This window comes from Ursus maritimus, unplaced genomic scaffold (genome assembly GCF_017311325.1).
Source record: "Ursus maritimus isolate PB19 unplaced genomic scaffold, ASM1731132v1 scaffold_11, whole genome shotgun sequence".
NCBI classification, from domain to species: Eukaryota; Metazoa; Chordata; class Mammalia; order Carnivora; family Ursidae; genus Ursus; species Ursus maritimus.
Window position 1 is genome coordinate 35,001,729 of NW_024423453.1, and position 26,336 is coordinate 35,028,064.

General features: G+C 46.2%; 2 protein-coding genes across 2 annotated transcripts in view; both read right to left on the reverse strand.

Annotated features, from left to right (window-relative positions):
• Window positions 1-3,037: 3,037 nt before the first annotated feature.
• LOC121101868 (zinc finger protein 64-like) lies at window positions 3,038-10,501 on the reverse strand. Its single transcript, XM_040626345.1, has 3 exons — window positions 10,401-10,501; window positions 8,359-8,391; window positions 3,038-7,036 (listed from the first exon to the last, which is right to left on the reverse strand). Exon 3 carries the CDS (start codon window positions 6,994-6,996, stop codon window positions 6,217-6,219), a length of 780 nt encoding a protein of 259 aa, XP_040482279.1. The 5' UTR covers window positions 6,997-7,036; window positions 8,359-8,391; window positions 10,401-10,501; the 3' UTR covers window positions 3,038-6,216.
• The window catches only part of LOC103657995 (zinc finger protein 827), a 157,571-nt gene continuing 140,237 nt past the window's right edge, over window positions 9,003-26,336 (reverse strand). The window contains exons 9-13 of the mRNA XM_008685446.2: window positions 22,374-22,511; window positions 20,736-20,907; window positions 19,495-19,661; window positions 10,864-11,055; window positions 9,003-10,578 (exon numbers count right to left, since the gene is read on the reverse strand). Of these exons, the coding sequence (XP_008683668.2) occupies window positions 10,397-10,578; window positions 10,864-11,055; window positions 19,495-19,661; window positions 20,736-20,907; window positions 22,374-22,511 (851 nt within the window). The 3' untranslated portion in view covers window positions 9,003-10,396. The remainder of the gene's footprint in view (window positions 10,579-10,863; window positions 11,056-19,494; window positions 19,662-20,735; window positions 20,908-22,373; window positions 22,512-26,336) is intronic.

The following is a 26,336-nucleotide window of genomic DNA, read 5'->3' on the forward strand; positions in this document are numbered from 1 at the left end:
CTCCATCCAGAAGTCCCTGGGAGCTTTCATAATGTGTTTAGAGTTTTGGGGCTGAACGTTTCTTGGGTTTTTGTTGTTGTTGTTTGTTTTGCTTTGTCTTGTTTTTAGAGAGAGACAGGGGCAGAGGGAGAGAACGAATCTCAAGCAGGCTTCATGCCTACCCGGGAGCCCGACATGGGGCTCCATCTCACCACCCTGAGATCACGACTGAGCTGAAATCAAGAGTCAGACACTTAACCGACTGAGCCGCCCAGGCGCCCCCAGGGGCTGAGAATCTTTTTAAACAAGTGGCAGAATAAGCATATTTCGTTATATTCTTTCATTGCGTGAAAACTAAAATATCTTTTTACTTGTCTCAAGCAACCGTTTGCTGTTCTACAGAAAACATTTGAAACGAGGCGGCAGAGAGCTCAGCAGTCACAGTCTTGCTAGTCACCTGCAGGAGGCTGGAAAGAGCCAGTGGGCAGAAGGAGGGGGCGACATTAGAGGAATGCAGGCCAGCCCTTTCCATCCCCATCTGGTTACCTCTAACTCATCTCACCGGATTCAGTCCCCACAGTTTGGTAAAATACGTTGAAGCCACCCTCGAGATGACTGCTGGCGATCCAAGCGTGACTTTGGATCTTTGGAAGAGGAGACTTTTAGACTTCCCAAACTCTGACGTGGGCAGAAAAATATTTTTAGCCATTTTTTTTTCCTCCATTGAGTCTGTTGTGGTTTGAAAACGCTGAGATGTCGTTTTTGCTATAACTGCCTTGCAAGGATTCTGCTTTGTGACCACTTTTGTTTCCAAAGCTGACTTTTGCTTGCTTAGAAAGAGTGACCGAATCATCGTGTATTCTGTGTTATCTGTTGGCGGGGGAAGGGGTCTTACAGCTCATTTAGTTCAACCTGTAGCTCCTGAGTCAGGCCTCAAAGTCAGGTGGTCCGATTCCACGGCAATGGCCTTCAGGGCTGGAAAAGACTGTAATGCAGACAGTCTCACTAACCAGGGTAGAAAGCCACCTGTTAGGGAGTGGCACAGGGGAAAAGCAGTTTGAGGTGTGGATTGAGGTGGACTCTGCTCTGGGTCGATAATTCTATTGAAAACTAAGAACTAATTAACGAATACTTATCCTAACTCTTACCAAAACAGAATTCCGAAGGGATACAGCAGTTGACTTTCTTCTTCCCCTTTGCGGCTCCGACCAACGTGAGCAACACTTGCATTTCCTGTTTTATAGACCCAGCTATCAAGAAAGAATTATGAATGGGAGATCTGCTACCTCATAAAGAGGTCTTGATTGAGAACCTGAGACCGTTCAGACCGGGACAGGGAAAGAATGGGTCCCTCAGTCCCCGCAGTCACCACACTTTATTTACCCCAGGGGCTGCTTTATGGATACCTGCTTTGTTAGTTAATGGCAGTTATTTGCAAAATAAACCTCACTTTGTGTAGGACTTTTCTGTTTTGAGACAGTGGTATAAGTAAGAATGTTGGCTGGGGTCTCTGGAATATTTGTGGTTGATGGCTCTTTAGAATGGAGTCCAAATCCCCAAGGGCATTCTTTTGTCCCGTGATTTTGCTTACAGGTTCTTAGGCACCTTCGGGAAGGATTCCAGTTTTACATTCCGTCTTCTGCAAGCACAATGTAGTCGCCCAGCTGCTAGCCTCTTCCTTCCCTCCCTCCCCTTTTATAGGCCTAGAGCTCCTCTTGGGTCTCCTTCCTCCCTGCAGACTGATAGCCGTGGGGGGACTTGAGTTCTGCTTCAGCAACTAACGAGATGTGCCTTCTCCTTCAAATTGTTCACAAGCCCCACGTCACCTTCAGCAGGCAGGAGTTCTAATATGGTGCTTCTGTGGGGAAGGAGGTACCTGTGCTCATCAAACCCTGATATTTCTCCCCGTGCCCCTGTGACCAGCACTGGGCCTCTGTTAAATCATCAGGGAGTTTTTGGTGGCCAAGGAAAGGAGCCAATCAGCCATGGGCCAATGTGAGGTAGGTGTGGGATCTAAGAAAAAAAAAAATACGTATACAAAATGAAAAGCTACTCTGGCCTGAAGTGCTAGCAAAAGGCAAGGAAGTCTGACTTAATGTTTTCAGTAAATATCAGCCGCCCCCAAACAAAACTGGTATTGAATCAAATGCGAGAACTTGATTCAATCACCTAAAAATAGCTATTGGATGAAAAAGTGAAGCGGAAAATAGTGTCTGTTTAGTGAGTGGTCATTTTCAAAGTGGTTTCTCCTACATCATCTCATTTTATGAAAAGTAAATTTGATCTTTTTTAGTGTTAGAGTGAAGCAGTTCATAATTTCTTACAAGGGGCAGAAGACATTATATTTATAAGCATGCAAGCTGTGAACTAGATAGAACATTCTTTTTTGCTACTTTATATTTTGTATCAACCATCGCAGATTCATAGGGAAGATCTCTAAGGAACAGAACTTGAAAATGGATTTTTAAAAATTATTGCTTGAACTTAGTGTGCTTTTCGTCTTTTGTTTTGGCCTCAGTTTCTTTCTCTGGTACCTTGCTTTGAATGGCAAATCATTACTTGCATTTGGATAGATTATTATTTAGCTTGCAAAATAGACCATTTCCCCCCTCATTAAAATCTCATAGTTGCCAAACTTCATTAGGATAAATGGAATTATTCATCTGTTTCCCCCCTGCCCTTTGGCTATGGGGTCAGTAAAATGATGTTAAGCAGGAGAGGGTAAGGCTGGTGAACACTTGAAAATGTCACTAAGTAATTTCAGGAAGGAGCCGGTCTGCAACTGTACTGTATGATGGATATGCTCTCAGCCTTAATGGCTATTAATGACTTACATAATGACAGTTCGCAGTATAACCGTGGCTGTTCAAACTTGCATTTTGCAATAGCTATAACTAGTACTGGACATTTCCTAAACTTATTTAAAATGCTCTGAGAAGTTAAGATGGGAACAAAGCAAAACAAAACCCTGAGACTAACAAGTGGTCAAGGATGGCAACCAAGGCGGGGGCGGGGGGGGGGGGTAGAAAAAAAAAGAAAAAAAAAGAAACGAAGAGTATAGCCAACCTTTTTTTTTGTTTTAATTAGAGTATATTATACTTCCAAACTGGATACACTAGAAATTGGCAATGCAACATAAGATGCAAAGAAATATACCAGTTACTGTCAAAATGACCCTGTACAGCCTTGTAATGCAAAAAGCTTTATACAATACAAATTTTCAGTAATGTACACAAACCTTGACAGTATGATCATCTGAACATAATATGAGGAGTTAAAAAAAGGATAGAAGCAAGAAAGTGCTGAGAACTCTAGCAGTACTATATGGACAAATAAGCTAGCTCTCATTGAAGAATGCATAGTGAAAACAGAATTGAAGTTAGTTGGCAGGTGAATTTCTCAAAGACGTTAGTGTTTTACACGGAAAGGATATCTATGGAATAATCCTTCCCTGAGTATTGAACTGCAAACCAAATTCAGGGGTATATATTATCTCGGTGGAGTCTGAAAAATGCTGTAGATTTTTCTTTATTAATAACAATAATAATAATATAAAAAGTCAAACAAACTCCAAACACACCTTTTCTCACTCAGAAAACTTTTATAATTTACCAGAAAGATTGATGACTCTTTCCAAAGTGCTAAAAAAGTTGCCCAATTACATTAAGCATAACTAAGTCATTCAAATACAAGTTCAGTGGCAAGCAGTGAAATGCATGGCATTTGAGCAGTAAACATCTCCTTCCAACACCCCTCTCAATCTTGCGAGTTTCAACCGAGGACCTCATATTGCACAAGTGGCATGCTGTAAAACCTGCAGTCCTAACTGTCAGGGCCACCCGTTCAGGTTTTTAACCTGCTGGTGCTTCCGTGCGATTCGCCTGTTCTGCCAGCCTCCATGGGATCACCGTGGCCCTCTTCTGTCATCACTGAACTTGTAATTTTGAAAGCACATTATTAGCCAAGTGGCACATTCTCCATTATATGGGGATAAAGACAGGACTTTTTAAAAAAACCAACCCACCCATAAGCCCAGTATTCTTGGAGTGTATTGTCCGTAACTGTCTATAGTGTCTTTTATCGAGACATTGACGAGGCGAGGTTGAACGACGCTTCTAACATAGCCAAGAACAAATGTCTCTGCCGGAGGATGACCGAGGGTTCAGGAGCTTCCTGCCCTAGCTGGCTCAGCCTCCCTGCCCCTGGGGACATCTCCTTAGTGTAAACAGGTTTGCCAGGGCTGGAGGACTGGCAAAGGGAAGTGTAGCACACCTGCTAGGTCTGGGGGAAGAAGGGCGGGTATGGGGGTGGGGGCGTCCATGGTGTGGACAGACGGTACAGTCTTCTTGGCTTCCTGTAGAGCTGTACCGAGTTCGAGGGGGCTTTCAGTGAAGGAAACTGACTAGAGGAGGAAAATTAGGGATGCTTTTATTTTCCCCTGGTGAAACAGATGAAAAGAAAAATCCCAACTCTAGGATAACACATGATGGAAAACAGCAACGCAGTAAGAAAGCATTCCTCTCGTACACCAGTTCTTCAACAGATAAATAATATATAAACTTTCATATTCCAAACTTTCTGTTATTATACAAAGCACATTTCTTCCTGCCCTTTCGGCCTGTTTCATACTGGAAATTCTGTTGTCTTACAAATACAAGCAATTAAGGTATTCGGCCAAAGATTTCTTTTCCTTTTCTTTTTACATCACCCATTACTTTTTTCAGATTTGCAAAGGGCTATGCAACCAATCCACATCTGCTTCTTGCTGCAATAAAGTGCTGCACATAAGTTGCCATTTTAATGACCACAAAATAAAAGCTTTAAATAAGTATAAAGTTAGCCTCCTAGCAGGTTATATCTACCAGGCGTTAACAAAATGGAATACAGAATTATTAATAACATGGAGAATACCGCTATAGCCAGACGATCTGCAAACACAAGGGAAACTTCTCAGGGGCATGAATTGAACCATAAGACTAAACAGCACCTTTTTGTTGGGTCGTTATATGTCAAAGAGGTTCTGACAAAATTTTCAAACATACAGTCTACTCATTCCATATAAAAGGTACATTTTCTTCCTTTTATTTTACTTTTTTTTTTTTTGCAGATGAGAAACAAAAATTAGTGCAAGACCAAAGCACTGTGCAAAACTGCCGTTTTTTTTTTTTTTTTTTTTTTTTAGTCTGAGCATTTATACCCAGAATTTATCCAAACCCCTTTAATCTCCTTGGCTGGATTTATCAACCATAATATTTTTCACTCATACGATTTTTTTTTCCTGCAAATGAATGGTAACCACTGAACTAATACATCATATATATATATATATGTGTGTGTGTGTGTGTGTGTGTGTGTATATATATATATATATATATAATCTGCCCTTAAAAAAATGATGCACTGTGTGTGTGCACCATACACATTGTATACGTACGGACACACACACACACACTTCAGTTTTGTGATATTGGCTGCAGTGCCGCGAGAGATTTCTTCCAGAGTGGACTCCCGGTCCTTGCGTCTTCACAACCAAGAAGACGTGAGCACAAGGTCTCTGGCACCCGGTCGGAAATCTCAAGCAGCACTGTGGGTGTCTACCAGTCCTTCATCGACTAAGCACCAGGCCCTACCACTCTGTAGCCATAAAATAGAGAGGGAAAGGTGATGAAGGAGCTCGGGGAGAGACTGTAATGGATGAACGACCCGGGAGGGAAAAGAACGTTCATCAGTGTTGAAGAAGCCAGTACGAAGAAATGTGCAACAGAAATGGCATGGCACACGACACACGGCTTTCTCTGTCCGAATCCACGACACCCGCACACCCCATTCACCCGACAGAAAATAAAACGCACCAGTATATAAGCGTCCAAGTGCTGACTGCTATTAAGGACACTCTCTTTAGGGCTTAACGAGACAAAATTCCTTCCAGATAAAAGTACGGAGAGGGGCTGAGAGTGGGAGGGGTGGCTGGGGAGGCATGCCTCTGAAGGTAGAAGTATGCGGTAGGTCACCTCTCTGAAGATTGGGTAAAGCAGCTTTCAGGTCAATGCGATAGGTATACACACAGAGCCAATTCTCTATTCCTTACTAAAGATATACAGTACACGTGGTTCAGACCCGGGGGTCTGTAGGTTTTGCAGCAACATACACCTGCTGGGGTTGTGTTTAAGTTTTGTGGGTTTCTGTTTTTTGTCTTTGTCTTTGTCTCTTTGTTTTTGGTACAGAACACGGCTGCCCTCAGACAGTCTCCGCTCGTTCTCTTAGTCCGAGATAGGCGAGGAAGGAGTGTTTGGGGGAGGGGATGCTGGGAGGCGCAGTCTGAGGTCGGGGAGGGTGGAATGTGAGATCCAAGTGGTTCTTGGGGTACAACATGGTCAAGGGAATGAGATGGGCAAAATCCGAGTTCCGGTACTTGTCAAAGCGCAAAGGGGAGCCGTCGAAGGCCAGAGCCTTGAGTGCCAGGTTGGGCTCCGAGCTGCTGCCGTGCGCAGCCGACAGGGCCACGGTCTGCAGAGCCTGGGACGCGGACATGACCGACAGGGGAGACAAGAGATTCCGGGAGCTCCCGACGACGAGCAGCGGGGCCCCGGGGCCGCCTGGTTCCTTGGGGGCCGGACACAGACCCTTCTTGTCCTCCTCGGGGCAGTCCCCACTCTGGTGCTTCTTGACGTGGCGGCTGAAGACGAAAGGGTGTGTGGTCTTGAACAGGCACTCTTCGCAGCTGAAGGTCTGGCGGGGCGCGTGCTTCAGCTTCTTGTGCAGGTTGAGATTGTCCTTGCGCTTGCAGCTGTAGCTGCACTGGTCACAGTGGAAGGGCCGCTCCCCGGTGTGCACGCGCACGTGCTCGATGAGCTTGTTGGCCGTCTTGGACAGGTAGCCGCACTGGTCGCACTTGTAGTGGTTGCCGAGGCGGTGCTCCCGGGTGTGCGTCTCCAGCTCCAGCTGGTTGGCCTTCACCGTCTGGCAGATCCGGCACTTGTACTCCATCTTGTAGTGGGTCTTGAGGTGGCACTCCATGGCAGCGGGGCGGTTGGTGGAATAAATGCAGAATGGGCACCTGCCGGGGGGAAGCAGGGACGGGGAGGCTCAGCCGGACAGNAGCCGGCCCGCTGAGGGGGGGCTCCGGCAAGCTGCGCTCGGCCTCCTGGGGGTCTCCTGACTGGATGAGCGGGCACCAGCCCACAGGAAGGGGAGCAGAGAAAGTGCAAGGACTCAGTAAGCCGTTGCTCCCCTCCGTCCTCCCCGCCCGTTCCCCTCGCAGCCCTCCCCGCTCCCCGCCCGACACAGCAGAGGTCTAAACCATGACCGCCCCTCTAGATGGGAGCAACACAAAGAATCGACTTTTCATGCACCACACCAAGCACACGCAGAAAGGCTAAGAGTTTTGAAGAACAGCTTATAGGGGGAGAGCTACCTCCAGCAAACAGAAAGTCGTAGGGGTCAGAATCGTGCTTATTAAAGGGTGGTTAGGATGAGAAGGCCTGTGTGTGTCTCTCTGTGTGAGTGTGTGTGTGTGTGTGTGTGTGTGTGTGTGTACATAGATCTGTACTCGTAAATCCTGTCTCCTACAGCCCTGCTTCTCCATCAGGGGAGGCAGATGAGGACCAGCCCGGGGCTGGGGAGAGGGAAGCCCACCCACCAGCCCATCACTAATGAGGGGTAAGGAGGGAGGGAGGCAACTGTATCTGCACTTCGAAGACATTATGAAAACATTATTCCATCGTGGAAGTAATAGTAATCCAACTGGATCATAAATTCTCGGGGGGGCAGGACCATATCTTATATTTCTTCTGTGTTCTCTGCAGTGCCTGGAAGGCACTGACTCATGACTGGATTGGTCTCTACACAGAATTTTGGCCGATTCTGGTCCCAGCTCCGTCACCTTTATCGGGCCATAGCTGGATATGCCCCGGGACAAAGCCCGGGCCTCTCCGTGGCTCGGTTTCTCCATCCTATGCAGTGAGGCTGTGCCACCCCCCAGCCTCCTGGCTGTCCAGACGGGCTAGGAGGGGCAGTGAGGGCGTGTTTACAAATTCTGCTGAGCTTCTCTTTTGGAAGCTGCAAGGCTCAAGTTGGTGGCTGAAATGATAGCTGTAGCGTGTTTGCTCTCTTTCCAAAAAGAATGCAAATGCAAAAGTGGCTGCCTCAGCTCTCACCTGGCACCTGCAGGGCAGGGCCCAGGAGTGAACTGTCCTCTGAGGGTCTGGAGAGGTGTTCAGCAGAGCCCAACACAACCAAGTGCACCGTGCACTGCTCCTCAGCGCCAAGCTCGCCGTTAGCCTTTGAACCTCAGCTCACAGAAGAGTGCACACGAGAGAAATATAAAGCCCATTCCCAGGTCAGGTGCACACACAACCCCTACGCCAAGCTGGGCCTTACCTAGAGGAGTCTGAAACTCACCACTGTCCTGAGCTACGGCAAAAGAAAAATAATAGTATAATCTTATTTGATCTGCAATATGAACAGGATATAGAGTACAAGCAGTTCCATCACAGAAAAGCAATTTAGACATTGGCAGTCTGTTTCATCTTAAGAACATTTCTGTGACCCACAGCTCAATCTTTCTTTCGCTGCTCAGGCAAAGTGCTAAGGGTTTTCCGTGCTCCCGGTATTTATCGTAAAGACACTCTCTCAGGCAAATTAATTCTCTGCTATGGCAAAGGGAAAACAAAACAAAACAAAACAAAGACTCACTGTATAGCCAGAAGGCATTATCAATTTTTTCAAAGTATTCTTCTACTTGGTCATCCTAGAACATAAACTATTACACAGGGGACCGTTAGCACCGCACCGGAAGTGTCTGGACTGGCAAAAGCATCAGCATTCACTGTGCGTTTTCTCCCCAATGGGTCGGAGGCTTGGGACTCGGTAGGTCCCCAAGGAACGGCTAACTGACAAAGCCGCAACTGGCAGGGGCCGCAGAGTAAACAGGTGTGACTGGGCTACTGGGAAGGGCAATGAGCGCTAGTCCAACCACAGAAATACATGGCTTTTTCTTTTTTTTCTTTTTTTAAACAAGAGTATACAAGTATTTAGAAAGGGACAGTGGGAACAAACCAAATCCAATTTCCAAAGAAGCTCTTGCTGGGCATTTCCCATTTACTGGTTGTCTTGCATTATAATCTCCCCTCCCCCATCCCTGCAGACATCCCCTCCCCCTCCCACTTAAGTGCCCCAAGAGTGAAACAAAATGGAATTTGACAGTAGGTGCTGCTCCCTGACTCCTCTGTTTGCGAAAGTTTTTGAGGAGGGTGCCTCCGACCAGGCAGGAGCCTGGAGGGGTCAACCCCAGACTACCCCCAACACTTGACTCCCCAGGGTCCTTCTGGGTCTCTCCATCCCTTACCCATTCCGGAGAGTCATGCCAACCTCTCTGGCAATTCGTGAGTTTCAAAGATAAAAGTGTTTAAAAACAAGAAGGGTTTTTTTTCCTTGTGTTCAGTAAAATATAAATTTTCATTCTTTTAATGACATGATTATTTCAGCTAAACATGAATAATTATGCCTTGAAACTTGTGTGTCTTTCTGTATTCAACGACATATGCTTCTTCTTTCTCTACTAGATCCTAAGTGCCTTGTGAACAGGGGCTGACTTCAGAATCACCGGGAAGATTAAATTCTGGTGGTGCTAGGACATACATCTGAGGGTAGAAATCACGTTTTCTTCCTCGTTCGCCCTCAAGCGCCTATTATCAAGCAGACACACCGTGCGTGTGGTAATAACTGACGGGTCTCACTTCAGACCAGAGGGCTTCTTGCAAATATTGGTTAATGATGATGCTTGTTGTCTAGGTCTTTGGGGGTCTGTGAGTAACGTGTGACTGGAAATGTCAGATCTCATGAAGGCTAGCCAGGGAGATCCCAATCGTGGTTCCCGGGAAGGAATAAGGCATGTTTGCAGGAAGACACGAGGCATGTGATGTCTGCCTGAAAAACACTGCCTCCTGCCTGTTCAAAAAGGCAAGGATCCAATATTTGGGGGTGGGGTGCGGGTGGGGTTGTCGCGACTCTGGTTTAAAAGATCCAGGGCAAATCCTCTAAAAAAAGAGAGACGGTGAAGGGCTGTGAGAGTGTAATGATTTACACTCGGGGACACTAAGCCTCAAGTCCATAAAATCAAGGCCGACCCAAACTCAAGCAGTCAGTGTAGGGTGAGTCTAGCCCTGCGGGCTGAGCTGCTCCCACACGTCGTCTTGCTTGCCGGGAATCCTGGGACGTTGGTGAAACGGATTCTCCGGCTGCGTCTGCTGACCGCCTGGGGAACAGGTGTGATTCATAGCCAGCTAAAGGTAGCAGAGGAGCCTAACTGACTAGCCCCATCCAAGCTCTCCCGCTCCAGGACCCCAGAACCTTCGGGGGGGGGGGACGGGGAGGGTGTTTAATAACAACACAGTAAAAGGTTCTGTACTTGCTTTCCTTACTTGAGCCCACCGGTGGGGACAGTGTGGCATTTCTTATGCTCCAGCAGCTGTTCAGGTGTCTTCATGAACTTGTGGCACACGTCGCACTCAAACATCCGGGTGATGAGGTGTATCTGCAGATGGCGCTCAAACATGTTCTTGGTCTTGCAGACAAAGTTGCAAAAAACGCATTCGAACCCTGTAAGGACGGGAGCTGGGTGTACGGGTGTGCGGGGTGGAGGGGCAGGAGGGGGACAGACATCCCCCTGTTTCTCCTCTGCCCCAGCTACACCCTCTTAGGCACTGTTCCCTGCATCTCCGCGGATGCCCACCCAGCCACCCCATATGGGGATGCAAATCAAGCCGAAAGAGATACAAATCTGAGGCGATAGCATTATACTGTTTCCAGGCCTACTGTCTGTTTTCCGACATCACTCCCCTCGAGGGCTTATTTTTAAGCAGGCCGACCCACCTCCTTCCTCACCTTTCTCTGGCTTTTCCTCGCTGTTCACTGAGGGCTGGCTCCCGGGCACAACAGAGATGACCAGCAGGTTGTTCCCACTCTTGTTTTTCTGAGAGCTGTCTGAATCATCCTTGCTGTTGGCCGAATCACTCAGAGCTGAGAGGGAGGATGAAGAGGGGCTATTTGATTCACTGGGGGTCTTCCTGTCTTCTCCTGAAAAAACAAACAAACAAACAAACAAACAACCCCAAAGCCAGGTCTGTTATTCAGGAGATGATAACCCTCGAATAACAACAGTTAGCATTGGGGGGGGGGGGGGTCTCATGGCTACATCATCATTCAGGGAACACAGGGTGAGGTTCCCAGCTCTCCCAGGGCACCTACTGGGATCCCAGGTCCACACCATCTACAGTGATGACACTCGTGGTACTTGGGAACTCTTCACGCTTTAAACACACTATCTCATTTTATTTTCTCAAAAATGCAATGAGACACAACTGTTATCACTCCGGTTTTACAGATGAGGGAAGGGAGCCACAGTCAGGGTAACTTGGCCTAAGTCACATGCCACGGTGGTGGAGCAGAGATTTCAGTTGGTCTGGCTCCAGGATCCATGCTCTTCATGGACTGCACTCCCTCAAAACTAGGAGTAAACCACTCAGGAGGTCATTAAAATCCAGTGTCAGGAGACTAATGCTTCCACTCAAGATGAAATGTCAGAGACTAGATTTACCGTTGCTACTGAAACAACTAAAACAAAACCAGACAAAATATATCAAACAATAGTCTTTTTGTTTTTTTCAAAAAATAGTTTTTTACCACACTGGACATCAGGCACTGAAGAGTGATCTCTGAGAGACAGGAAAGAAAAGAGGTGGCCCACTTCCTGCTTGAAAGAGTTTACTTTTCAGGCTGCAGGGATGGGGAACTGCCCATCAGACTCACTGAACCAAGGAGATAGCGCTAAGGGTCTGGGGAGATCAACATGGCTGGACTTGGCGGGGCAGGGTGTCAGAGGGGGAACAGGAGTATAGAGGAAGAGCTCAAAGACCTGCGGGGGGTCCCCATGAGTATTCGGCAGAGAAGGGATCAGAGCACATGTGTGCAAAAACACCCCAAGGCTGGGAGGGAAAAAAGCCATGTGAAAGGCTGAGAAAACATTGCTGTTTCCACTGGCCAGATTAGAAAGACTCACAATTCCTAGGGCATTGGGTAGGAAACTGAAGATGATCTCTTAGGAGTGGGTAATGATCGGCCCTCATCGGACCACTGCTCCAGACCTGCCTGACAAGTCACAAAAAGAAGACCCAAAGGAGTCAAATTTTCCAAGTAATTAACTGCATCCTAAAACAAAGGTCACGAATTTTTATGGGAATATAAAATATCCAGCACCAGCAAGGCAAATCACAATGTCTGACATCCAAAGAAAGATTGGCAGGCATGCCAAGAAACAAGAAAACACAGCCTAAAATGGGGAGAATAAGTAACCAGTCAAAACTGACCCAGAACTGACACAGTGGTTAGAATCTGCAGATAAGGACATAACGTTATTATAACTATAGTCCATATATTGAAGAAGTTAAATAGAGATATGAAAGATATAAAAAAGATCCAAATCAAATTTCTAGAGATGAAAATTACAACATCTGAGATGAAAACTACACTGGATGGGATTACCAGCAATGTAGACACGGCTGAAGATTAGTGAACCTTGAAGATAATAGTAATAGAAATTATCTGCAATGCAACAGAGGGAAAAAAGAATCATAAAAATGAAAAGAGCATCAGTGGATTGTGGGATGACTTCAGGTAGCTTAATATAAGTTTAATTGGAGGACCTGACAGGGTAGGAAGGGCAGAAAAATCTGAAACGCCAAAATTTTTCCAAACTGGGGAAAACTATAAACCCACACGTCCAAGAAGCAAAATGAACCCCATGCACAAGGAAGATGAAGAAATCTATACCAAGGGATGTCATAATCCAATTGCTCAAAACCAGTGATAAAGGAAAAAAAATCCCTAAAGGCAGGCTGAGGAAAAAGGATACATTCTGTGTAGAGGAACAAAAATAAGGATGACAGCAGATTTCTCACTGGAAACCATACAAGCGAGAAGTAGTGGAGCGCCATCTTTAAAGTGCTGAAAGGAACAGCTGTCAATCTGAGATTTCATACTCTGTGAAAATGGATTTCAAAAATGAAGCTTCCCTCCCCACCCAAAACGTGGAAAGAATTCATCGCCAGCAGACTAGAATTAGGAAAAAATGTTAAAAGAAATTCTTGAGGCAGAAGGAAAATGACACCAAAGGTAAAAATGGATCTATAGAAAAGAATGAAGAGCACAGGAAATGGCAACTCTATGGGTAAATACCTGAGCCTTCTTATTTAAATCTCTTTAAAAGATAAAGTAATTTTGTTAAAAAAGAATAATGTCATAGAGGGTTTATAACATAAATAAATATATGACGGTGATAGCATAAAGGCTGGGAGAGGAGACAGGGGAGTAGGCTATCATGAGGCTCTTACTCTGCATATGAAACGGTAAGAGTGTCACTTGAACGTTTACTGTAATAAATTAACGAGGTACTTTACACACCCCAAATAACTGGGTAACATTGTTCACCGTTTAGGAGACTTGATCTTGTTAAGATGTCAATTCTCCCCAAACGAGCTCAAAGCAACCCCATCGTTTTGGGTTAGGGTAGGAGATACGGGGAGACTGTGCGTCAGTTCCCTTCAAATCGGTCAGTTAAGTAATCTAGTGATTGTAAACTCTAGAAATGAACTGTCTTTATCAGGAGATTAAAAAATAAATCATATATTATATACAGGCATAAAACAGTCCAGACGTAAACAAAGCTGTAATGGTGGTGACAGCCAGTGCGTGAAATTATCAGTGGTATGTTTGTTTTCTTTTATTTGGTTTTTAAAATGTTCTACAGTCATCATAAATTACTCGTCCAATTTTTTTAAAAAATTTAAAAAGAGGAAGGAAAAAATATTTACCCTCTTGCAATGTTTCCAAGTCTTGTTCCTGGCAGAACTGCACTTATGTCCAGGGAAGACAAAGCTTACTTCAGTTCACAATTTTAAAAATCTTGTTCCTAGCAGAACTGAACTTGCTTCCTGGAAAGACACTATGTGACCTCACTCACTGACCCACAAGGAGGGATGGAATATGCCTTTAAAGTATAGACCCCCCACCCTTGGTACAAGGAAGCTAGTGAAAGCTAGCACTATCATTGCCAGTCTCTTATCTAAATCTTTAACCAGGTCAATCACATTTTGAGGACAAACAGAGTATGTTCAGTAGGGGCCCCGAGTCTATTGCTTCACCAGATCCATTCTCTAAGGTGGGTCTTATCCACAGAATCTTGCAAGCGATTATTTTAAATTAGTTCTTACAGTTAAAACCTATCATTTTAGGGGCGCCTGGGTGGCACAGCGGTTAAGCGTCTGCCTTCGGCTCAGGGCGTGATCCCGGCGTTACGGGATCGAGCCCCACATCAGCCTCCTCCGCTGGGAGCCTGCTTCTTCCTCTCCCACTCCCCCTGCTTGTGTTCCCTCTCTCGCTGGCTGTCTCTATCTCTGTCAAATAAATAAATAAAAAATCTTTAAAAAAAACAACAACAAAAAAACCTATCATTTTAATTACCATCTTTAACAATAGCTTCTAGTGCCGTCAGGCTTAAGGGAGAGTTGGGGGGAGCTGCCTAAATTAATAAACGTATAAATATACAGGTGCCATGGCAGCTGCTCTGTGATCTGGTGCGGAGAAATAGCCCAGTACGCCCAAGTTGTAATCCCTACCCCACACCGCTTCCTCTGCTCTCAGTCCTCATCTCCCTTTGCTCTGTAGGGAATGAGCCAGGGTGCCCTTGTCAACTGTGTCCATGGCTCACTGTGATCCAAGGGGTCATTCACTTTCGGCAGCACAAAGATTCTTGGTGAAGGACATCCGTGCACAGGTAATGCGACCTCACACATTAGCATAACAAGGAAAAGAGAACTTGAAAAAAACCTAAATATTTCATAATCTAAAATGACACAAAACGATAAATTGAGAACATAAAAATTACCACTTGTCTTGCTGCCTCAATAAAAACACCATTACCTTTTTTATGTACTTCTTATTTTTAAGAAGTAAGCATATCTATTTTAAAATTGTTGCCGTTAATTGCATAGTAGTTAAAAATAAGGACTTCAGGTCCAGAATACCTGAGTTTGATTTTTTTTTAAGGTTTTATTTATTTATTTGACAGAGAGAGAGAGAGCACAAGCAGGGAGAGCAGCAGAGGGAGAGAGAGAGAAGCGGACTCTCCGTTGAGCAGGGAGCCCAATGCGGGGCTCAATTCCAGGACCCTGGGGTTAATGACCTGAGCTGAAGGCAGACCCTTAACTGACTGAGCCCCCCAGGCGCCCCTGATTTTTTTAAAAAGATTTTATTTATTTATTTGAGAGAGAGAGAGAGAGTGAGCGAGAGAGCACAAGCCGGAGGGGGGAGGGGCAGAGGGAGAGGGAGAAGAAGACTCCCTCCTGAGCAGGGAACCCGCCGTGGGTCGCACGTGAGGCTCGATCCCAGGACCCTGAGGTCATGACCTGAGCTGAAGGCAGACACTTAACCGACTGAGCCACCCAGGCGCCCCCAGAATACCTGAGTTTGAATGTCACCTGTATCATTTAATGGCTGAATGACTTAAGACAGGGATTTAATTGAGTGTCTCAATGATCTCACCTTAAAAATTGGGGTAATAGCAGCAGCCTTATATCTTTATTGTGGGGGTAAAATGGGTTTTTATATATAAAGCACCAAGAACAATGCCTGGCTCACTGCAAGCATTATAGAAGAATGCATCACCATCATCATCATCATCATTTTATTATAAAATATAACATAATACTTATAAATAATAATAACAATCATTACCATTTTGTATTTTCCCATGCTGTTTTATGTACCTGGCACATAGTCAGCTCTCAGAAAATTTATGAAAATAATTATTAATTAATGGTTTTAAATAATAGTATTAGGGGTGCCTGGGTGGCTCAGTCGTTTAAGTGTCTGACTTCTGGTTTCGGCTCAGGGTCATGATCTCAGATCGTGAGATTAAGCCCCGAGTCAGCTCCCTGCCCAGGGTGAGTCTGCTTCCCTCCCTCTCCCACTGTCCCTCTTCCTGCTCATGCGTACATGCTCGCTCCCTCTCTCTCTCAAATAAATAAATAAATCTTTTAAAAAAATGATAGTATCATATCCATGGGGTAGATTTATCCTACACTATTTAAATATTTCCTTAAAATTAAATTTTAAGTGAAAAATAATATTTCAGGGGCGCCTTGGGTGGTGGCTCAGTTGGTTGAGTGGCCGACGCTTGATTTCGGCTCAGGTCATGATCTCAGGGCACTGGGATCGAGCCCTGAGTCAGGCTCTGTGCTCAGCAGGGAGTCTGCTTCAGGATTCTCTCTCCCTCTGCCCTTCCCCCTGCTCGCTCGCATGCTCTGTCTCTCTCCAAAATAAATAAATGAATCTTAAAAAAAGAAAGTTACAAATCATATGTAACTGAAAAAAAAAAAAGAAAATTAATATTACATTGCTTGATTTTTTTCCCCGATGGCTAGACTCCCAGAAGGATTACTGAGTTACAGGCATTTTCAAGCCTCTTGGTCTATATACCTAAGTAGTTTTCAAAAGTTCTCCCACTCTGTGAGGTCACGGCCATGAAAGTATCAGCAGCATCCAATGACCATGGCTAACACTGGAAAATACATTCTTAATGCAATCGGTGAAACATAAGCCACTCTTTTGATGGCTAGTGAGGTCGAATATTTTCCCTTATGTCAAGTGGTTAGCTTTTATTTCTTTTATTGTGTATTGACTGCTTATGTCTTTTGTAAATTCTTCACTTAGAGACCTAAAGTGTTTCTTATCAGTTTATGTGAATTTTCTATGCAGTAAATATATCAGCCTTTGTCATTTTACACACACATTTTTCAGACTAGTTTTTCGGTTTTGTTTTCCTTCTCTTTTCCTTTTCTTTGGCAAATAGAAGAAGATATGCATCAAATCTCTTGATTCTTTTCTTTTGCCATTTCTTGAATCACTTAAGCTTTCACAAATCCTTCTCACTCTGGAAGTTTGATAAACATTCTATTTTTCTTCAAGCTTTTCTAGGGCTGATTTGTTAACGGGGATTGTGTAAGTCGTCTGATATTTATTTTGGTGTCGATGTGAGGTAAAGAACTGATGGCTGCATTTCCCAAATAGCTATTCCGATTCCTCAATGCTGTTATTGCAACATTTAAAAATTGCAGCAAAATTTGCACTGAGGACGTCAGGAGCACCAGAGGGAATATTTTTCCCTTGCTGATGTTCTCTGCAGACACGAGGACCCAGGGAGTGGGAGCAGGAGGGTAAGCAGGGGTCACTGGGAAGAAACTACCTAAATAGAGGGCAGCTCCTCGGATACCCACTCAGCACCCTGCTCACAGGTGTGGCCTGGGGAACAGTAGCCAGGAAGGAAGCATAGAAAGCACATGGATTCTGTGGGAGACCAAGCCCATCCTGGAGATCACAACTTCACGGCTATAACAAGAGAGCGCTGCAGATTTCCTAGGGGCTGAAAGGAAAGGCGTCCATTCCTATGACAGGTAAATCAAATCTGAGAACAAGGTCCACAGAATTAGAGAATCTTCTGCCTGTTGGGCATCTCCTGCACCTTCAAAAAGTCAAGGAATGGATGAAGGCCCAGGGGAGTTAAATGAGTTTCTCCATTTGCAGTGCTGTTTATGGTAACACGGGGTCTAGAACTAGGATCTAGAATTCAAAGTGTGCTTCCCTCCACCCCAAGTAACTTCTTCCCCATAGATGATATGCATAAGTCAGTAGACTCTCAGGGTTCGGTAAGGGCCATGCTGGAATAATTTTCTTGCTCAGCACACACAGATTGTGTAAATGTGTTTGCACACATATACTCGTTCACCAGATGAACATTTACTCCCCGCTTACACGGCACACGCACAGGGCCAGGTACTCAAGGGACAGCAGCACCTTAGATAAGCTTCCTATTCGCAGGGATATGTGGCAGAATACGTATCACATAGCATCTATACTGCTTTGTAGCATAACTTTGTAATTATACAGCTTACTGACTAACAGATTTAGATCAACAAATCTTGGGTCAAATTCAAACACTTCAGAACAGCAACTACATGCAAGAAACCCTTGCTGGGAAGACCATTAGCTTCTAAAAGGGGTCCTCTGGCCAAATCTGGCCTCCTGTTTTTGTAAATAAAGTTTTATTGGAACACTGCCAGGCCCGCTTTTTTGTGTATTGTCTGCGCTACTTTCAAATTCCAATTCATTCCAATGAATGTAGTGACAGAAACTGTATGGCTTGAAAGCCTAAAATATTCACTATCTGGCCCTTACATTAAAAAAAAAAAACAAAAAACTGCTAGTTTCCCTGGCTAAAAAAAAACCTATAAAAAAGGTTATAACCTTATTCCCTAATAGCAGCAGTGTTAAAGGCTTCTACTGTATTAAAAAAGCAACTTCTTTAACGCATTTTACTCTGGCTCTCTGTGCTAACAAACGAGAATATTCTTCCCAGGTAGACAAGGAGCCCTACCACCTCAGAGGGAACAAGATCTCTGTGTTCCTGGTGGCGGTGAGTGTGTTTGCATTGGTTACTTGTGAATGTGAAGTTTCCATCGATGACAATTAAGTGATTCTACATCCAACTGCTTTCCAGCCACTATGGTTTCTATGGTTTCCTTGAGGTGGTGTGGTGGTAGAGGGGCTGTGGCCCAGGGAGAAGGTTCTTGACTGGGCTTAGGCATACTTAGGGTGGAGAGGGTTAGAAGAATGGGAGAGTCACAGAAAAGAGGAGGAAAAAAAAGAATATCTGAAAAGCCAGTGGAAACGGTGGAGAGGTTGGCCTTTCCCTTCCTTAGCCAGTCCAGAAATGCTGACTTCAGTTTGTCTTTGACATGGGTTTCCCAGCTCCCCTGCTGCCCATGGTGCTTATGTGGTTGGAGCCAGATAACTGACTGTACAAATGGCACCTTCTCGCCCAGCGCAAGGGCTCTCTGCAGACCCCCAAGTCATAGCCGCTCAACTCCTGACAAAAGCAAGCTTTTATTGCTGTTGGCACCACGGAACCAAAGCAGCTGGTTAAAGCACCGAGAGATCCTTCTCGGCCAAGCACGTGGCCAGCACAACTGTCAGGGCGACTCCCCTTACCCAAGCCTTCAAGTGCCAACGGCGCGAGTGGCTGAGCCAGCACCCAGGGCCGGCAGTTAGCAACACCAGCTTGTAATCTGTCAGCTCCCCAAACGTGGGGGGCGAGGGGCAGTGGAGGGGCTCCTCCTCATTCTCACTTAAGGACCACACCTGGTGTGATTTGTAACCTTCGCTTGTGAGACGATGACTGCGTGGCGAAGTCACACTGCTAACGTCATTGCAAGGAAGATGTTACGCAGAATGGCAAGAGCCTCAACTGACAGGCGGGCCCGGGGCCACCTTCTCCCAGGCAAGCCCTTCCTTCGCGGGAAGGAGCGGCCCGTGTCGCCTGGTGAGGAGCATGCTTCCGCCGGCTGGGCAAGCACCCTGGGTGGTTGGGGGACGGAGGAGAGAAGGACCGACAGGGATGGTTACCTGTGTGCTTGGTGCTGATGTGAGCCTTCATCTCTGCCTCCTCCATGGTGACAAAGTCGCAGGCAGTGCAGCAGATGGAAAACATCCACTGCTCCTTGTCCACGTGGAGTGACATGTGGCTGACAAACTGCACATTGAGCTCGGTCTCGAATCCACACACGTGACAGCTGTATGAGGGCACGACAACAACAACAAAAAGAAGGGGAGAGAGAAGAGTGATCCTTTGTGGTCCATGCAGAAAACTGGACTCTTACACACCTTTTTCCTCCCACCAAAAGGTTTTGCATGAGAAAATTCTTCAGCTTTCTGGGATGCCTCTGACATGGTCACCGTGCCAAATGGATTAAGGGCCAGCCTAATGTAACAATCCTATACGTGCTACCGTGATGCTGAATAATCATAAAGTTAATTAAAATTTGTAGATTCCAGATGCCACACATCACCTTACTGATTCCTTTGGGCAAAGAGATGCGGTGCAGCTTTGCCAAGACATTAGCAGTGCTGATACACTGCTAAATTCGGAGCACCCAGCCTACCCCGTGAGCCTCTCCCTGGCTCTGGAAACCTTCTGGGGGGCAATGAAGGCACATGCAGGTCCTTGGGCGGCACTGCAAGCAGGAGCAAGTCCTGTCTGTGACAATTCCTGACAGAAGCCACCCATCCATGGAGACATTTCATGCAAAAGCCAAGTTTCCACCAATCTGTATGGACTGCCTGTTGGGCAAGATGCTGACCCTTGGGATTTTATGGCAACCAAACCAAATACCGATTCACGGTCGAATGTGGAAGGGAAACATAAAATTCCAGGTACTGAAGACAATACGACCAAGGGAAAATACGCAATGCTTTCAGGGCGATTTCCCCAGAGTTTTCAGATTTACTTTTCCTACTCTTCTTCTCCATAGGACAGTTCCCAGGTAGCAGCAAGGTGCTCCGTTACAAAGGTGGAAACTTCCCAGCTGCATACAAACCTAAAAGCTAATAATCCCCGGGGCCCCGCCGCTCTCTGGAGCTGCACTCCAGAGAGTCATCTCCAAGACCATTTCCCTTTCAATTAATTCTATTAGGGCCACCCAGGCCAAGAGAGGAGTCAGCGCAGCCCCTGGGTTCAGTCTAAGCAAAGCAAACATTAAAACGAAGGTTTGTGCCACGACTGAGAAGAGGCGTCTCGTCACATAAGCCCTAGCACACGGGCTAGGGGGTGTTCGAGAAAGTCGGGCACAGTCCCATTCACAGCTCACCTGTAATAATAAGGGTGCTTCTTCCCATCACTGCCTTCAGAGGTGACGGCGCTGACAATGTCCTCTGTGTCCGTACTCACCAGCTTCACCGAATGGACGGTCAGGTGCTGGTTCAGGTTAGCACGGCACTTAGCAGCATAGGGGCACAAGTGGCATTTGTATTTTCTTTCCTCTGCGGGGGAAGCAACAGGAAAAAACCCAGACTGCTCTTAAAACTGAACACCCAACACCTTGCGAGCAACCACTTAAAGCTATCCAGGAAAGGAGGGTTCAAATCTCATTTCAAACGGGGATCGAGGGAACCCCTAGGAATTATAAGTATCTAAAAGTCTTTATCCAGCAGGTCACGGCTGTATTTATTAGCACTTTCAAAGATTAAAGAAGGTTCCAGGGCAACTGGACCATCTGCTTTTTCCTAGACACCCACAGGTCCCTCTTCCTGAGAGGGGAGCCCTACAGGGGCTGAAAGAATATTGTGTATATGTGAGTGTGTGTGTGCACGTGCTCCCCACGTGTCAGCCGAGGGTGGGCGCTTAGCTGGGGAAAGGGGAGTAGAACAGAGCCTTCCTGGGTCTGGTGTAAGAGAAGCCCCATCATTTTCCCTAAGCTCCGGGCCTAGGTCAGCCAAGAAATCAAAAACTAATGAAATTACAGGGGGGGAAAAATGACTCGTGTGAAATAATTTAATGAGAAATTTTCATTTTACGCAAATAAAATTAAAAATTTCAATTAATTTCTTAATGAAACCCTCTCATAAAACTGACAACGTTTCAGGACTCTTCGCAGAGTGGCATTCTGAATTCATTCGACTCATCAAGCTAATTACAGTAAAAGGAGCAGCTTTGCTTTCCTTGTGCAGATAAAGGTGGCAGACGGTAGCAGAAAAAGCAAAGAGCAACTTCTTTTTCTATCCCTGATTCTTACTCTGTATTACTGGGCTGGGCTTTAACAAATACCAGTCTTACCTACTTCACAGCAAAGAATGAGGAACGAGGTTTTTCTCCCACAAAATGTAAGGCATCGTCATTATTACTATAGGTGGTCCCCCACATCTGAAATGCTTGCGGCCCAGGGCTTGGTGGGGTTAGGGGAGGAGCCCCACGGTGCCGATAAAATACAGTTCTTTCTCCCGGGGGAGAAGGAAGGGATTTTTGTTGCATTAATTTACTATTTATTCCTCCTTTATCCTTTCTTAATTTGGTTGCCTTCCCTTTCGCAACACGCAGAATCAAGCACATTTCTCAACTATTACATGAAGGTAAAGATAGCAACTGTCTCTCTACCAGCTGCTCTGTCCCTCTGCTGCTCCCATTTACCATGCTAAGATGAGACCAATGAGATGGGGGGCAGCCCCATCCCCTGCACCCTCAAGATGAGAGCGATACGTTTCTTAAGAGCCCTGGAATTTTACTGGATACACCTACGTGTGTATCTTTTCTCACCAATCCTCCTTTCAATATAAATAAGACCTTTCCCAGGGCCTTCCTTGAACATGCCAGGTGAAGTGGTTCGAAAGGTCAGGACAGAAACATTTCCACCACTTCCGGTTATAATTCTCTTAGAGAAACTCAACTTCTTGAGAGGAGAGGAGCTGGAGATCCAGAGTGCAGAAGGGATCGGAGTGAGCTCCTGACTCACCTGTGTGCAGCGAGAGATGTCGGGACAACGTCTGCTGTCGGCCAAACACTTTCCCACACACATCGCAGGGGAAAAGCTGGTCATTGAATTTCCAGGATGGCAATCCGTTTCCTGCCTCTAGTACTATCTTTTCTGTGTCTGGGCCAAAAGAGCAAAGCATCATGAGGGGTAAGCAAGGCATCGTGAACAAATTTCATTTTAGGCAATATTCATCAGGACTTTGGCAGAGCCTTCCTTCTGAAGAATGTGGGTGGTAACTGCCAGTAAGTCCCAGTAACCTCTGGTCTTCACTTTCATTTCCTGTTTCTAAGAAGGCTATTCTTGAAAGTTGTGGTGGCAAATGGATTCCAATTCTAGTCAAGTCTCCAGTGTTTTCTCTCTGTCACCAAAGGTCAGCCAACCAAACCCTCCAGGAGGTTGGTAGCATGGTTTAGCACGGTGCGCAGTATACAGTCGGTACTCAATATTTGCTAAGTGAGTGAATGCTTGAGTGGCATGTTAAAACACCAGACGTGCACACTCTTGCCACAAGACAGTAAATACAGAGTGCCAAATCTCGGATTCTGATGGGAAAACGAATAGTTTGCTCCCTTGAAGGAAATACACTTCCACTGCCCTTTATGAAGAGAAGTTTTGCCCTAGGTTCTGGATCGTGCAAAATCCTTAATGAGGAACCTAACGTTACACAGACTGGGTGATGACACCTGCATCCCACTTGCTATGTTTGTGTCCCCCCCAGTTCACAGGTTGAGACCCCAGTGCCCAAGGTGAGGGTATGAGGAGGTCACGCCCTGGGAGTTGACTGGGTGGGGAGGGTGAGCCTCATGAAGGGACTAGTGCTCTTAAAAGGAGACCCCCAGAGAACTCTCTTGCCCCTTTTGCCATGTGAAGACACAGCGAGCAGTAGCCAGTCTGCAACATGGAGGAGGGCCCTTACTCGACCCTGCTGGAACCCTGATCTCAGACTTCCGGCCTGTGAACAATACATTCCTGCTGTTGCTATAAGCTGGGCTGTCCGTGGTATTTTGGTATAGGGGCCTCAGTGGACTCAGACACTACTCCACATAAAACTCTCCGGGCAGGAGGGCACAACTAGGATTTCCCCGAAGGTCTCAGCCTATTAGGAAAGTGATGAGTGCTGCCAGTTATCTGCACATACTTCACAGCCACGACTGAGATGTGTGGACACGAATATATCCTCCTGTCATCTTAAAATGTTTGTATGTTCTCATCATCATCCACAGGATTCCCTCCGATTGTCTCATTTGTGTTTCTCCTCACTGAACTGTAATGGGCTGCACAACGTAACTTCTACAGTAATAGAAGGAGACGGGTGACAGAGAGAACACCAAAAAGGAGTGAAGGGGACACGCTGACGAGGACCCTTGTCTGGGCCACTGAGACGCCTTGAAAGGCCTCCCTCTGAAGAACAAGACAATTTACCGAGTTGCTAGCTTGTCTTTACGTCAGTACATGATGGCGGGTCTTCTGAAAGCGCACTAGCTGCTGCTTTATAGAACTGGTGGTAATTACCACGTGGTGGTAATTAAATGGTAGAAAGAACTTTTTGTAAGATCCATGCCAATGAAACTGCCCAGACCACCGGACAGAGACCTCAGAAGAGACAACTCTATTTCCCACAATTTGGTTAAAACTGCTTCCCAGATACAGGCTTCCACCGGCATCGGGGTGAGTGGGCGGGATCAGGTTTTGTTTGAACGCAGATTTGCCCGATAGTATAATCTAAGGACAAACAGAAACAAACACCAGTGTGTCTAGGGGGGAGGGGTGTGGGGGATGATGGCGGAATCGCAGTCCTGTTTGCTCTGAGGCACCTGCCAGCAATCCCAACGCTGATAAGGCACATTTATTGATTTATCTGTGTTTGTTAAAACACAGCTCTTTGGGCCTCAGGGACAACAGCCACTCTTATTAAAGCAGGGCCCTGAGACTAAAAATGGGGGGGGGAGTTGGGGGGAGGGGAGGCAAAAAGGGAGGTACTAGCCATTGAGCTGTTGAGGACACGAAAACCACTCTCAGATGTCTGTCCTTGAGCCCAAGCAAGCAGTGGCCATTTCAGCCATGCGGCGATGAGAGGGTATTTTAGTCGTTCCTTTTAAGTGTGTAATCAAAATGGTGCTTCAAAGGAGGGCACCAGTCATAATTATAAGGAGAGGTCAAGAGGGTACAGGGTCTTCCAATAACATTCACAACAAGAATGAATTAATTGGGTCACATACCAAACAAGTTGATGCAATTAAAACTAAAGAAGTCTCCTAATAATTCTTTCAAGTATTAGTCACACACTTGAGAACTTGAAGCATCATAAGAAGGCCAATTCCTTCCACGGGCCTTAGAAAACTATTAAAACTATGAATATTTGCTGCAGCTCAGGCAGGAAGGACACGCTCCAGTCACAGGGGAGCAGCCAGAGGCATCGGGACCCGAGCCTTGTCTACACCAGCTCCTGTCCCCGCCTGCTGTCTGCGTTTCCAGCAGCCAGCCGTTTTCACTTCACAGGCCAGAACAAGGAACCGTAGGCCCTCTGCAGCTCGCCCACAACACGACTTGGAAATCGCAGCCAGGTGAGGCTCCAGGGAGTGGAGGGCAGTGCGAAGGGGAGCGTTATTTTGACAAAACAAGCACCAAGGTAACGGGCCTGCAGCTCTCCTCATGCACCTGCAAGGAAGCTGCCAGGGAGCTCGGCGGATGCGGCGTTCTTCCACGTGTCCTGGAAACGGGGCCACTCAAAAGCCACGTGAGAAACTGCACACGCTTTTTGGATTCCTCCCTCCCTCTCTTTTGCCACATCCAGTCAGTCACCAAAAACTGTCCATCTGGTTCTAGATGGAGATCTGAATGTGATGGGCACCTAGCAAGGACAAGCTTGGGAACGTCCACGGTCTGCCTTTTCGAAGCGGGACTGGCCCGCAGTACCCCTGAGAGCTGGCAGCTGGGGCCGCAGACTCTCGAGGGGCGTGCCAGAACACTGTAGCATGTTCTGGCTCTTGTTCTTGATGGTTGACCATTAACAGAAATATTTCCCCATACCGGGGTGCCTGGGTGGCTCAGCTGGTGGGGTGTCTGCGTTCAGCTCAGGTCATGATCCTGGGGGCCTGGGATTGAGCCCCGTGTTGGGCTCCCTGCTCAGTGGGGAGCCTGCTTCTCCCTCTCCCTCTGACCCTCCCTCCTGCTCCTGCTCTCACTGGCGCTCTCTCTCTCTCTCAAATGAATAATAAAAAAAAATCTTTAAAAAAGATATTTTACAATACTTAAATTGTGAGCTTATTGATAAATTTATAAAAACTGATACATAGTCCTGTACTAGTCTGTATGAATCAGCAATAATGACTGTAACCCTACAGTAAGGAGACCACTGTGGGGACAGCAGCCCTGAGTATCTTAATTCATAGACGCAGACACCCGCTTCAGCACTGTCCTGGGACCCGAACGAGTTGGCCTGGCTATCACTGGGGTCACAGGCTACAAGTTTAACAAAAAGATTTCATATTCTGGTGTGTGTGTGTATGTGTACAACATTGTGGAAGCTAAGACTGATATACTTTATGTAAAGTTTTTCTATTATTTGATTTTTAAAAAACTTAGGAAACAAACTAACGAAAGATCTCAAAGATCTTTCTGGGATCTCAATTCTGCCTGAACTGAGTCATCACCTCTCACCAGGATTGCTGTTAAAGCCTCCTGAACAGCCCCTCTACATCCCAGTAGCCCGCCCTCACTGGTTCCAGAATGGTCTTTCAGAGGCACAAATCTGATGTGTCTTGTCCTGTATTCCAACGGCCCCTCCAGGCCAGGCTCCTTCGAGTGCCTTCTGAGGACTGTCACAGTCCTTCACAATCCTCTAACCACCTCCCACCTCCCGCTCCCCACTTCACCCCCAGCCACCCAAATGCTCAGCAGACTGAGCTGCTTGTCCTTTTGGAAAACAAACCAGTCCCTCTG